The sequence below is a fragment of the Carassius carassius genome, chromosome 4 (assembly GCF_963082965.1).
Source record: "Carassius carassius chromosome 4, fCarCar2.1, whole genome shotgun sequence".
In the NCBI taxonomy this organism is placed as follows: domain Eukaryota; kingdom Metazoa; phylum Chordata; class Actinopteri; order Cypriniformes; family Cyprinidae; genus Carassius; species Carassius carassius.
In genome coordinates this window covers 34,449,142-34,464,860 of record NC_081758.1, presented here as the reverse complement: position 1 = coordinate 34,464,860, position 15,719 = coordinate 34,449,142, and the positions used below count along the sequence as shown (strand labels likewise).

General features: G+C 33.4%; 1 protein-coding gene across 5 annotated transcripts in view; it reads left to right on the top strand.

The window, feature by feature from the left end:
* The first annotated feature begins 827 nt into the window (after positions 1-827).
* Positions 828-15,719, top strand: part of sgsm1a (small G protein signaling modulator 1a) — a 33,524-nt gene continuing 18,632 nt past the window's right edge. For 4 of the 5 annotated variants that reach the window (XM_059548599.1, XM_059548600.1, XM_059548597.1 and 1 more), the window contains exons 1-3: positions 828-932; positions 1,083-1,126; positions 14,374-14,449. In XM_059548599.1, coding sequence (XP_059404582.1) covers positions 914-932; positions 1,083-1,126; positions 14,374-14,449 — 139 coding nt within the window. In that variant the 5' untranslated portion in view covers positions 828-913. The remainder of the gene's footprint in view (positions 933-1,082; positions 1,127-14,373; positions 14,450-15,719) is intronic. The other variant, XM_059548598.1, reaches the window with a different exon arrangement.

Sequence of the window (15,719 nt, the reverse complement as noted above, 5' to 3'; positions counted from 1 at the left end):
GCCCTCTACCATATAATAATAAAAACACAGATTCCAGGAGCACAATATATAAATAATATATATTTAGAATTTGTGTAAGTCAAGTATAATTAAATGTCATTTTAAGTATATTTCTGAAACGTACATAAAGCCCATTTCTCAGAAATACATAAAAAGTAAACTAAAAGAATACTTTCCTAATTTTTTGTTTAAAAGAAGTAGCCTATAGGCTACTAATAGCACACTTGAATAAACTTCTTTTTGTAAGGGTAGCTAGCCTACATGGACGCGCGTATGGTTGCTGTGCTGTATTAAAGCTTTAATCAGAATAAAACAGTATATTAAAAGCTAAAAGAAGCAGTAGCATTTATAAACAACAGCGTATCTAAAAGTATGAGGGTCTATGGTATTGAGATTATATACGTATATTATTCGCGTCGGGGTCCTGATCGCCCGGTTGGGCATATCAGTACAGTTACCGCCAAGTCTTGTAACGTTATTCAGAACAGCGATTGGTTCACTGAAGGGCGTAATCGTTCATCAGCTCCAACCAAAGAAATTTTCTTTCAAAAACGTTACCCAAACGCTATGCTAATGCTCTAAGTTTGAGTCAGCCAACACAAAAGTCACACGCTTTAACCGGGAGAGACTTCAGTGAACGAACATGAGAATGATCCATCTAATTTTTGTAAGTAGCACTACACCCGAGCAGCTGCCTTTGAGATGAGTAGAAATTCTAACGGATAACTGACTCCAGGTAGAACGACTTGATACAGGGAGTTCGTCATCTCCACCGTTGTAGGAATAGCTCTGGCAGAAGTCACGTGATCTCGCAGGAGCGCCTGCTACCATAAACATTGAAGTGCTTTGGCTTCATCCAGTCGAGTGCCAAGCGTCAGTGGAGTGGAGAGCGAGAGCGCGCAATACTATAATCATGACAACCACAACAGCAGGTGCGACAAAATTCTGCTTTCATTTTTCGAAACACTTCTAAACAACATCACACGTTTGACTTTTACATTTTCTCATATTAAACAATACATTTTCTATGTGTGTGTGTGTGTGTGTGTGTGTGTAGCCTAATTATTTTTTTTATTTCCTAGAAGCCGAAACCCGCCAGAGACTGCTGCGAAACGTGAAGAAGGAGGTAAATGATTGTAAAGCAATTAAAGCCAAGTGAGAATAAGACTGAAACGCCCTTTATAATGTGACTCATGATTCAGACATGCCTACAAAATGTGTGGTGTGAGTTAACCAAACACCGGAGCTAACATTTTACGAGAAAGAAAGCAAAATAAACATATTTATTCTGTTTAATTAATTGTATAGTTACTGTATTGTGGTAAAATCATATGTAGCCTAACTGTGCGATCTCAGCACTCAGTAGCCTGTTTTATTAATTATTTATAGTTTTTTACATATCTATTTTTTCTTGAATATGCTACAGCTGTTTATCAGTTTTTCCCCATCAAGCACCTGTCAGACTTCATATAATAGTCAGTACGACATTTTAGAGACTATTTTATTCAAATGTGATGTTGTTACAGTCATAGATTTGCGGGTGAAATTAACGAACCCATAAGCACTCTATAAAGACTTTCTATGTATTACAACTGCAATGTGGTTTATAGTCTTTAAAATATGTGTGCTTGTTCATAGATTTTCTTCTTTTGGACGTAAAATACAGCTTACGTTTCATTGTCAGAGTTGCCAAGTCCGCGTTAAAAAGAAATCACGGGTTTTGTGCTTATTTAAAAAAAAAAAAAAAAAAAAAAATATATATATATATATATATATATATATATATATATATATATATATATATATATATATATATATATATATATATGGTCGCTTGTTAGGAAAACCTGACAAGCAGCTTCGTTTCTTTACATTTATGGTAGCTGTTTCCCCCCCCAATATATTATTGATACTGTCTACTTGCAGCTAAAAGCCAATCCTCCTCCCCTTCTAAACTAAAATCGTGTTTAACGCGCAGACGTGTGTCGTTGTAATACAAGCGATGAAGGTTATTAGACGTAAATAGATTAACAACGCCACCAGCAGAGATGGAGAGGAAACATGGGAGAAGGTGAATGGTGCAGGGGAAGAAAAGGACCTAAATCAATTTGTAAAATATTTTTATAACGAATTATCATTAAATCAATAAATAAACAAGCAGTTATACTAATAATAGATACATATGGTTCCAGTTTATTTTATTATATTTTCTTGTTCGCAGGTGATTGGAGGATAGTCCGTGCCCTCCCGCTTTGTTACAGTTGGATGATTTTTGTAAAATAACTTCTGTTTTTGCTCTTCAAACTCAGGTTAATATTTTGCAAATTAACAGAAACAAATGATAATAAAAGAACGTTGATTATAGTAAATAATATAATAATATTGGGCTTGTTTTTGAAGCTGCGGTTGCTTATTTATCTTGTGAGAGTTGCCAACACTGTTTGATTTATTTGTGATATTGATTTAAGGCCAGTCCCATCTCTTTTTGCAGCACAAAATGCATTGTGTTATCTTTGCCTTTCAGTCATTTCATCTGATTAATAGGTGTCAATAATCCTTTTGGCTTAAGCAAGGACTGTTCTGTCTGTGTATTTGCATGAGTGTTTGTCTAAGGATTTGCGCAATGGATGAGGTTTTGTATGAATTTGGTTAGGGCTGCACGATTAACCGAACATGATTAATCGCAATTGTTATGCACATTTTGTCAGTAAAGCCGGTTCTGTGATTAGTAGTAAATCTCCATCACACTTTCAGGTGGATAAGTATTTACTACACAGAGCCATATTTCTCTGACAAGCTTTTTAAAACTGTGTTCATAATCGCAGACGATATAATCATAGGATTATGAAATCGTTTGCGATAATGACAGCTGTTTGCGTATCTTCTCAGTGAACTATGGCTCTGTGTAGTAAATGCTACTCCATCTGCATCTTACTGCATCTTACTACTGATCACAGAACTGTGCTTCACTGAAAGATACGCATGACAATTGCAGCTTCTGCCTAATCATGATTTATCGCCTTTGTGATTTAATTTCGATTAATTGTGCAGCCCTAAATTTGGTGTGAATTTGTTAATGATTTCCTCAAAGCAGACTAATTCTGATTTGATGATTTATGGTTTACTGTTATGAGTTTTGTTTGCAGACACTAATGTTCTTATCTATCCTGTGTGGCAGTGATACAGACATGAGTGTATACAGTGGATGTTCTAGCGATACCACTGTGTTATATTATTGCTTTTAAATGTAAAACTCATAGCTTTTTGCCAAATGATCAGTGCGCCATCCTTCATGGACGTCTTGTTGTAGTCATGTGGTGCAATGTATAAATAATGAGAAATGATGCAACAATTAAAAAAGTTACAAGAATGAACATGGGGGAAGAATTCCATGAATCTCAACTCTTCAAATAAATGGCTATGCTATTTTTTATTTTGTCATTTCATGTGAATATCAGCATCTGTGTGATTAGTCAGTAGAAACAGTTTTTAGGATTATTGAAAATAGTGATCTATGACATTGTATTATGAAAAAAAAAAAAAAGTGTGTCCATTTGTGAGCACGATTTGTAGAGCAAAAATTATAGTTTTTATTTTCTCGTAAAAAAGATTAAAATTAGACTCTTGGGGGTAAGAACTGGCACAGAAGGCTCGAAGTGGCATGATGTAATTATACATTTTTTGCTTATTGTAATTAATGGGGTTATTAATCATTCATTAATTAGGAGAGCATTTAAGAACATCTTTGCTGTTCAATAAAACCTATATTTTAAATGAATGACACTTAAGAAAAAAAACACACACACACACATATATATATATATATATATATATATATATATATATATATATATATTCATAAGAATTAAACATATGCAGTCGTTTTTTAATTCTGTCTCAACCAGGCACGTGCACACATAGACATGAAAGGGGGCTTGAGCACCTGCCCTTTTTATTCCTGGAGAGAAAGTGCCCTTTTTTCTGGGATGCTTTTTTTATTAAAAAAAATATATATATATATTTCTGTTTGCACACAGCTTCCCTGTCAAACAAATATATTTATTGAAATATAGTATCTAAATATCAGGTCAGGAGTTCTGAAGCGCTCCCTCTCCCCCTCCCCCGATTGTATTGCTTCCGCTAAAGAAAATAGTCCGCTCCGTCTCTACGGTTAGAATCCTGTGAGTCCATAGCAACGCTCTGTTTTTCATGGCAACGGTCTGTTATACTCTGCACAGCGGTCTGTTGGTTATAACAGACCGCATTCTACATTGGAATTCAACCAAGCCATGTAATAAAATAAGTTAATAAAATAAGCATATATCACCACCAGGTGATATGCTTTAGTTATTTAGTTTATCCTATTTACCCTGCATTTCCCTGTCAATTAGATGCAAATGTGCGCATTTTAACTAGTTGACGCCTAATTTGCATACAGAACGTCCCCAGTTATTGACTTGCATCAAGAGTCTTTCCCCCTGAAATTTAGAAATCTAAATTGGTGAATTTAGAAAAAATCTGCAGATGCAAACAGATGGAGGATACACTCAAAAAAATTTAGTAAATCTGAGTAACTGTATCTGGTACATTAATAAATAAAACTGAGTAGAAATAAGTTAACATTAAACTTTAAAAATAACAATATTTATAAATTAACTATTTAAGTAATTTAACTTTTTTTATTTCCTCGAAACCTTTATAAAATAGTATTCCATACCACCACAAATACATACATGACATTGGCTTTTATTGAATTTTTACTCAATTATTTTGGTAAGTTTAATTTTAAAGTGTTATGTATTCTGATAACACCAAAATAATTAAAACGATGTAGTGCCTTGTGCAAAAATAAACAAATTATTAGTAAAACACGCCCCCCTGTTTGATGCAGTTATTTAGGTTATTCTAAATATGAAGAGTTCAGATGCAAAAGCCTCTAAGTGCCATCTGAAATTTCCTTCAATAATGATCATTTTTATCAAGCTTGTATGTTTATGTTCACTTATTTCACATTGCTGGCAATGAAAATTACCTATTAATTGTCATTTAAGTTAAATTACTGAACTTAAATACGAGCTTGAAAAAAAAAGCTCATAAGAAAATTTCAGATGGCACTTAGAGGCTTTTGCATCTGAACTCTTCATATACTTGAAACTAGTAGCATAGAAAATGTTTTCAAAACATGCACATTGTGGAATGGTTTCCTTTGCTGCTCTATAAACCTAGTGAATACTAAGGAGACCATGGTTTCTGTGAACTGATTATTTTATAGACATCTTTTGAAAATGAAACAATTGCGTGAGTTTGAGGAAGATAAAATTAATTAAATTTTTTTTTTTAAAAAGGAAGTCAGAGTTGCGTTAATATATATATATATATATATATATATATATATATATATATATATATATATATATATACTTTTTTGTTTAAAAAAAAAAAAAAAAAAAAAACCTAATTATGAGAAGTGCCCTTTATTTCACTTGAGCCCCTGCCCCTCAAAATGTCTGTGCACGTCCCTGGTCTCAACAGTTTAGCCAGTAGTAGGGTGAGATGCCCTATTTGAATAATTTTACATTTCTTGCTATAATATTTAAATTAGCAATAGTTTTCTATTTAATTATTAACACAATGGCTTATGCATTAGCATCCTGCACATGCTAAACTTATTAGTTACAATTTCAAAGTAAATGCACATTGTTCTCAAAGGGGGCAATCTTCCCCCGTCTGACACTACTATGAGTCCAATTTAATATAAATCTGTGATCAATTTTTTTTTTTTTTTTTTTTTGTTGGATGTCGGGCATTTCACCTGGAGGTCCTTGGCAGTCAGGGCCTGGTATATAGTCTGTCATTGCTCTGTGTCTCAGTATATCCTAGTAGATGCATAAAAAAATGACATTTCAGTGCTTGAAACACATTATTATGATGACTGGAACAGCTAATCAAGAAGAGTGGAGGCAGGTGAACTCTCATCCTGTATGCTGCTCATGATGACAGTGTATTCTTGATCCACGCCGTGTTTACAGCTTAGCTGCTTGGAACCTGGAGTCATTTGCCATTTGCAGTCCATATTTACCCTTTTGCAGCTGTTAACTAAAATTATGAAAGATCATTATTACAGATATTACATTGCTGAGACGAGGAGCATAGGCAAAGCAACAAAAGCCTCATTTTGTGCCTGTCACGATCAGTCAGTCTATCTCTCTCTCTCTCTCTCTCTCTCTCTCTCTCTCGATCTCTCTCTCTTGCCCACACCTGTGTTGACACAAGGAGAGGGTCATGCGCAGAAAGCCTCTCTACACTCTGCCCAGCAGCCCTCCATTTGTTTACCTTTCCTTCTCAGCTTCCTTTTAACACAGCTAGTTAAATCCATTGCTAATCAGTGTGTCCTTAAAGAACCTCTTTATATTATATTATATTATATTATATTATATTATATTATATTATATTATATTATATTATATTATATTATATCATATTATATTATATTATATATTTTATTATATTATATTATATTATATTATATTATATTATATTATATTATATTATATTATATTATATTATATTATATTATATTATATTATATTATATTATATTATATTATATTATATTATATTATACAGGTGCTTCTCAAAAAAGAAAATGTTGTGGAAAAGTTAATTTATTTCAGTAATTCAACTCAAATTGTGGAACTCGTGTATTAAATAAATTCAATGCACACAGACTGAAGTAGTTCAAGTCTTTGGTTTTTTAATTGTGATGATTTTGGCCACATTTAACAATAAATTAGAATATGGTCACATACCAATCAGCTAATCAAAATGGTCTCTCAGTTTGGTTCACTAGGTCCCACAATTACGGGGAAGACAGCCGATCTGACAGGTGTCCAGAAGACGATCACTGACACCCTTCACAAGGAGGGTAAGCCACAAACATTCATTGCCAAAGAAGCTGGATGTTCACAGAGTGCTGTATCCAAGCATGTTAACAGAAAGTTGAGTGGAAGGAAAAAGTGTGGAAGAAAAAGATGCACAACCAACGGAGAGAACAGCAGCCCTATGAGGATTGTCAAGCAAATTCAATTAAAGAATTTGAGTGAACTTCACAAGGAATGGACTGAGGCTGGGGTCAAGGCATCAAGAGCCACCACACACAGATGTGTCAAGGAATTTGCTGAACCACAGACAATGTCAAAAAGGCGTCTTACCTGGGCTAAGGATAAGAAAATCTGGACTGTTGCCCAGTGGTCCCAAGTCCTCTTTTCAGAGGCTCTTTGAGAGCAAGTTTTGTTTTTCATTTGGAAACCAAAGTCCCAGAGTCTGGAGGAAGGGTGGAGAAGCTCATAGTCCAAGTTGCCTGAAGTCCAGTTTTAAGTTTCCACAATCTGTGATGATTTGGGGTGCAATGTCATCTGCTGGTGTTGGTCCATTTGTGTTTTTTGAAAACCAAAGTCACTGCACCCGTTTACCAAGAAATTTTGGAGCACCTCATGCTTCCTTCTGCTGACCAGCTTTTTGAAGATGCTGATTTCATTTTCCAGCAGGATTTGGCACCTGCCCACACTGACAAAAGCAGCAAAAGTTGGTTAAATGAACATGGTGTTGGTGTGCTTGACTGGCCAGCAAACTCGCCAGACCTGAACCTCAGAGAGAATCCATGGGCTATTTTCAAAAGGAAAATGAGAAACCAGAGACCAAAAAATGCAGATGGTCTGAAGGCCACTGTCAAAGAAACCTGGGCTTCCACACAACCTCAGCAGTGCCACAAACTGATCACCTTCATGCCACGCCGAATTGAGGCAGTGATTAAAGCAAAAGGAGCCCCTACCAAGTATTGAGTACATGTACAGTAAATTATTGTTATTATTGGTCTTATAAAGTATTCTAATTTGTTGAGATAGTGAATTGGTGGGTTTTTGTTAAAAGTGAACCAAAATCATCACAATTAAAAGAACCAAATACTTAAACTACTTCAGTCTGTGTGCACTGAATTTATTTAATACACAAGTTTCACAATTTGAGTTGAATTACTGAAATAAATTAACTTTTCCACAACATTCTAATTTATTGAGAAGCACCTGTATTATATTATTATCAGAAAATGTTGATAATGTAGAATTATACCTTTTGCTTTTCTTGGTGAGTTTTTCATAAAACAAATGTAATTTTTTTTCAGTAAAACATGGGGTAAATAGGTAAATAGGAAGTGTTAGAGCTATAGTTTTCAGTCCAGGTCATGGGGTCTCTTTTATTTAACACAAATGATTCAGATCATCAGCTCATTAGGAGAGAGGTCTATTAACTAAGCTCAATGTGTCGGATAAGAAAGACATACAGGGATGTTCAGTACTCTGGGTCCCATGTGTTTTTTACAAAATAAACCCACAAAGATAATGACTGACTGAATTTATTTGTAACAAGAAAGGGACCACATAGTGCTGTAAGAGAGATGATACTCAAACATCTGTATAGGATATTGTGTTGCCCCTCGGACAACACACAATTATACAGTTTTGGGGTCATTATGCAAATATATTTGGCTGCAGAATGTCACAAATGACCAATAAGAAGCATATAAAAAGGCATTACAGGGGCCTAGCTGTTTTTAATGAACATATAAAATAATAAATACCCTTATGAAAAAGAAGTTTATTCAAGTGTGCTATTAGTATTCTTCTTTAAACTTAAAATAGGAAAGTATGCTTTTAGTTTACTTATTATGTACTTCTCAGAAATGGGCTTTATGTACTCCTCAGAAATATACTTAAAATGACATTTAAGTATACTTGACTTATACTTACAAAAAGTTCTAAATATATTTGAGCTATACTTGTGCTCCTGGAATCTGTGTTTTTATTATTATATGGTAGAGGGTTTTAGTACACATCTTCTGCACAGAATTTCCCAAAAAACACAAGTGAAGAAGAAAAAAAGAAACAACAGATGTAACACATGTAACACGGTCATCTGACATGAAACAGCATCAAAACTGTAACTTTATGGAATAAAATGTCGACGGATGAAGAGATAATAATTACACTCAAGCTTTGGGGTGTTGATCGACTCCGTCTAGGTTTTTATTATCATACTGAATCCAATTCATAGTCTTTTTTTCAGCTTTTTGTTTAAAATGTTATTTCAATATTTTTTATTAAACTTACCCACATTAAAGTGTTTTAAAAAAGAATGCATGAATCTAGAATAAAATGTTTTTGTTTACAAGCAGATACCCTGTTCTTTCTTTGGATGTTTTGCATGTTCAGATATTCATATAACAAAATATATGCACATTAAAACCTAAATAGGGACATAGTAGTTAAAGTATGATGCAAAGTTCACTTAAAGAAAACTTATGAGTATAAAATTACTGAACTAGTAGTTTACTGAGACTATACTTCAAAGTGTACAAAGTCTTTCATTAGTAAACTGCCTGTCAGTATACCTATAAGTTCACTTTTAGTATAATTGCAGTACAAACTACAAACATAGAGGTAAATTCAAAGGTTGCTACTGGTATACTTAAAGTATACTTTCATATACTAGAAAGTGGGCCAATTTAGTCCCAAGGAGTATTGAAACATACATTTACAAGTATACTACTAGAACACTGATATACTTGCTACATAAAGTATATTTTAAAATATACTAAGTATACTTAATAAAATAAACTTGAAGTATACTACTTTTTGGTAAGGGTAAGCAGTAGATCAGTAGTGACACTCAAATTAACTCTGGCTTCAAAATATGACATTTTGCTGTGCATTAACAGCATGCATGTATGTGTCATGGGAAATGTGCTGCCCCAAGAAATGTAAAACCTGTTCAGCCACATGGACCATGGACTGATTTAGATCAACACCACCCACAGAGAATCTCTAATGGTGTGAAACTACATATTTGATATGTAAAACTATATATTGTGTATATTGCAAGCAAATGCAGACTCTTCCTTAGTTTTTTTTTTTTCTCAAAAGTCCACTTTGGCATTATGTCAATGTTTTTTTTTTCTCTCTTGTTTGTATGCTATGAGCATAACTATTTAATTTGAAGCAGCCTTGACATATGATGCATTTTGCCATGTACACAAATCACATGTACTTAATGATTATAAGTGAATATATAATTAAATAAATTTACTCACTGATTTACTTCCCGATAACCATTTATCTAGTTTTACCACTTGCCATTGTGTAGCATTTACTACTTCAGTTACCTGAGTGAAAGTCAGAGCTGGTGTGATTGAGTGGAGGCTGGGACTTTATTTAAGACATAAAGAAAAAAAATTATGAGAAAGTTTCAAAATGTCATTTTGATTATCAAAGATGAGTTTTAACGAATAAAATGAGTGACTGCAGGGGGACTTTTATATTAAATTAACCCAAATGACAATATTTGTTGTCCGTTGTGGGCTACTGACAGCACTGAAGTACAATTGGGGCTATATTTGCTTTCATTGTGTGAATTTGCCTGTTCTTTCTGAGTAGTGTAATAATCCACTCAACCTCTTAGCCTTTCAATTAAATTATTCGCTCTCTCAGCATGATGAAGTGTGGTAATATGCAGCAAATAATTATTTTGCTGGTGGCATGAATCGTGGCAAATGCCATTCCCTTTCACAGCCGGAATTATTCACCAGTTCTGCTCAGAGTTGAAGCAACATTTTTCAATGTGTTGCCAACACATTTGGGAAGTAACTTGGCAACCCAAGCTGTGAGAATTTCCTTGCCATCTCCATGGAAACCTTTGTCATGCTGCTGAGAAATCAGGGACAGCAGAGCTCCAAATAGACCCCTACAGTCTCTGTTTCATACACACATTTACACACACAGAGCTTGATAGAGTGTCTGCCTATCAATACACACTACCCTGATCAATAAAAGTTTAGACATGATAAGTAGACATTTCTTCATGGATTTATTTGCTCTTAATGCATCAGTGATCTTTAAATCAGACTTGGCAATGCACTCTTACTGATGATGAATGTTGTTGTTTTGTTTGTTTTCATGTGGCATTTCTTCATATTCTTAAAATATTAGTTGCAACCCAATTTGTGTACTCATTAGTATTAAATAACGTTTTTTCAGTGTAAATACTGTGATTAGTGTGTTCACATGGAAAATTACAAAAAAAAAAAAAAACTTGTGTACTCAACTGTCACAGCTTTAATCACGTAAAGCAGATGGGAGGGGGGCTGTCAGACTCCGTTGATGAATGACAAAATACATCATTCAAACTAAAGGTGCTTGAGTACATTGTGCATTGAATAAGTGCGTCATTTTGGACAAAACTAAACGTAAAAATTATAATTACACAACCGTCTAAAATTATTTATTTTTTTAATAAATGAATGTATTGAATGCATGTATGGATGCATTATGGATGCATTAAATCGATCAAAAATCACAGTAAAGACATTTAAGATGCTATAGATTTCCATTTCAAATAAACGCTGTTCTTTTGAACTTTTTATTCATTAAAGAATCCTTAAATCTATCATGGATTTCACAAAAAATATAAGCAGCCTAACTATTTTAAAGAATGGAGTAATGGCTGCTGAAAATTCAGCTTTACCATCACAGGAATAAATATTAAAAATATTAAGACTCATTTATTAACTGTCCCTGTTAAACTTGAAATATATAGAGCACATATTCATGTTTTTATGACTAAGATAAACAATTTTTAATTAATTACATTTGACCGATGACTGATCCATTTAAAAACATCACTATCAGTGCCAGTTTCAGTTCAGGTATTGGATTTGGGCATCCCTATAATAGAGAGCTCTTTACATCTGTGCGTTGAGTTAGCCACAAAGTAAGAGCTTTCATGAACTTGTAACCTCCAGAAAGATGCACTAAAGAGTTCATCAGCAAGGCTACCTGTCCTTCAGCACAAATCATCAGTTCATGGATTTTTCCTCATAACAGTGTAGGGTTGGCATACTCCAGTTGGCTGTATTGATTGAATATGCATGAAACATGACCTTATACTTTTCTTCCACCTCTACTCAAGCAGCACAGTTTGCAGTATCATTTAGGTCCATAGCACTTAGCAAAAACCACTAATGATGATAATGACTAAAACATGTCTCTTAGATTCTCCTTCAGATGTTGCATTTCATTTAGTGTCTTACAAAGGACAGTAAAAGCTGTTTGCAAGAGACTCTGCCTTTACAAACTATTTAGTACATTTTGTACTAAATTTGTTGGTATATTCATATTCTAGGTTTCCAAGGATAACAGGCATTTGTTTTATGGTCGTGCTTCTGATCTGTACCTTTGTGAATCATACTGTTGTGTTCCAATGAGTGTGATTCATTTTGTCTCGGAGTGAAAGAGTTTCCTTTGCATCCTTCTTTCTCTCTCTCTCTCTGGAGGTTTAGATAAGTGTGATTCTATAGAATGGAGGAGGATATAAGTTTACCTCTGGAGTTATTTATAGTGCTCAGGTGAGTCATACGTGGTGTTTAAACTCTAGTGATTAAGCTGATCAGAACAGAGATGTGCTGCTATGTTTTAGAATTATGAATAAGATAGTGAGAAGAAATCAATACACTGGATTACATTTCACCATCTGTAGATATAGGAAGTCTTTTTCAATAATTAAGCACTTTCAAAAACCTTCTGTCAAACCAAAAGAGTAATGTTGCCTATTCTGATTAATCAGGTTGTTTGAAATGTATGTTTACTTTTTAGGTTTTTTGTTTGATTTGGGATTTTTAAATGCCAGATTCTCAGAAGAAAAAGCGGGAAAGGCTGTGACTCTTTTTTAGGGCAACAGGGTCAGGCCAACAGGTTTTGCTCTACAGAGCTTGTGTTTACCTGCTGCATTAGTAATGGGGAAATAGAATAGAAGGTCAGGGAGTAAATATCTGAATCACAAACAGTACATCCACAATCTGAATGCTAAAGAAGAAGGCTATGACTCACAGTAATGGGCTTTTCACATTTGAGTATAACCCAGGGTCATTTTAACATGTTCATATTTTTACCTTACCATTGAAATTGATTCTGGTTCATCAAACTGTTCAATTCAAACTGGAGCATTAGTCTTCAGTAGCGTTACAAGATTATTTAGTCATTCACATATGTTGATTTGGTGCTCAAGAAACATTTCTTATTATTATCAACATTGAAAACAGTTGTACTACTCAACCATGATACATTTTTCATATTTTTTTTAATGAATAGAAAGTTCAAAGGAACATAATTTATTTAAAATATATATCTTTTGTAGGTATAATATACATACATACTGATAATGAAATCTCTCTCTCTCTCTCTCTCTCTCTATATATATATATATATATATATATATATATACTAAGAAAGGGCATCTTTTGAGCAATACATTTTTTTAGCTTGTCTGTATTTGGAAATGTCACCATGTAAATGCATTCTTGATGTCTGAAGAAAACTAAAAACTAAGACAAAAAAGGAGGAAAACACAAAGGAGCATTTGTTGTCACCATTTGACATTTTTGTCTTTTTTTGTTTTTGACACTGAAAAGTGCATGACAGTTTTTGCAACTGTGAGACACCCATTAATATTTAATAAGGAAAGACTTGAGGTGAAACAGGAGGGTGCTGAACCCCTTTCATAATTGCAAGTGTAAAACACTGCTTAGCCCAGGGTTACTTTCACATTACCACTCCTCTCACTTTCTTGTCATGTCCAGCGTATCAACAGAGGAAACACACTTAGCAGGAAATTTTCATTAGCCACTTCCTCAAGCAGACTAGCAGGTTAATTTCTTTCAGTAAGACCCTTGCAGTCTGGGGAGACCATGACTGTTAAAACAAGCTTTTGTGCAAGTGAAGGGTAGTGTAATTTTATCTCTCTTTGAAACTAGGCCAATATTAGATTCTGAATGCATACGACTTTGGTTTACCTTCACACGAAGTTACAAAATCTGCCCTGATTATCTGTGGAATGTGTATTTCTTTATGTTATTGTGTGTATGTGTGCAGTGCACTCTAGTCACGACATTATAAGACTGCAATTTTATTTAAATGATTCGTACTGTAGAACCACCATCTACAGTCACGACGAGGAAGCGCTTTATGCATAAATCATGCGTGCCAACTCTGAATTTCTCCTTTTCCTCTTGGGTGGTGAGTCACGTTCTGCATTCTTCCTACTCATCTTGTATACACTCTCTCCTTCCTGGTATTTATCGCAAAAAAAGTTTTTGTTATTTTTTTTTAAGCTTTGAGAGAATATATTCATACGACCTGCATCGTTCCATAGACTCACCAATCATGGGAACATCCACAATGCATAAAATAAGCTGTAGAACTTTTGCTTTAATTCATCATGCTGCATCCATTCAGCTGACACAGCCAGCTTCTATCTCTGTGTAACACAGGTCAAGCAGATCATGGAGGAAGCAGTCACAAGGAAGTTTGTTCATGAAGACAGCAGCCATATTGTCTCATTCTGTGGTAAGTCATTGTACATTCAATGGTTGGACTGAAATGTGTTTTGTAAAAACATTTTACATTTGTTATTAACCCCACGTACCTTCTTAACTCCTGAGTTATTATTTTTTTATCTGCTACCTTTGTACACAGAATAAAAAGGTCTAAACAATACACAATAGATGTCATTAAAAAAACTATTATTGAAAAGCTCTTTCGTATTTTATACTGTGTAAAATTTAAATAATTTTAATGAAACTGTTTAAATGTAATTTAATTTAAATTCTTTACAAGTAGCTGCACATTGGGTTGACATGTGCTAATCAAAAATATAAACTGGGATTTAGTTTTTGGTTTCATTTAAATGTCATCCTAATATCAAATGAAATGGCATTTTTTATGAGAAGTAAAAATTGTTTGTATAAAGTTATAAAATTAATGTGGATAGCATAGCTCAGATAGTTTAATCTTGGAAGAACTTGATGAAATATTTCTGTGTCCATAATAAAATATATACAGGTCAAAGACGTTTAAATGTCAGCATCATAAGAAATTTACAAAAGTGATTTTATATACATAGAAAGCACATTAAATGCAAGTAAAGTGTCTACTTTTAAGGTTTCAAATAAGTTTTGAAGCATAAAATGTCAAAATATGGGTGAAATAATGTTCCATTGTCATTCATTATGATACTTATATTCATTTAAAAATGTAAACAACGTACTTATTCTGACCTGTACATATTAAAATATGTAAAAGAATAAGTGAGCTAAATTTGAATGTATTTTAAATTAGCAAAAACATTCTTACTGACAAAGTGGCAAAACTTTTTTAGAATATAGGTTAAAAAAATAAAATTTTAAATGTAAAAATTTGGGGTAAAAGTCTTCTTGTTGTAAATAAGCCTAAAAAGATTTTTTACAATGAGTTACATTTTAGTGGGTATCTTCTGTAAATCATGGTAAAAATTTATGATATTTATTTTTTATCTTGGAAAAAAAACTATTTAATTAAACAAGAAAAATTCTAATGTTTTGGAAAACAGCAATAATTCTAAGCTGTCTCACACCTATTTGTTTTGATGCTTGAAATCCCTTTTTCATCTTTGACCCATATATTACTGTTTTGGATCTGTACTTTTTTCTTAAAAAAAAAAAAGAAGTCTCTTATGCTCACCAAGGTTGCATTTATTTGATTAAAAAAAATACAGTAAATACAAATTTTTTTTTAAATATTATTACAATTGAAAACAACTGCTTTTTATTGTAATATATTTTAAAATGTAATTTATCCT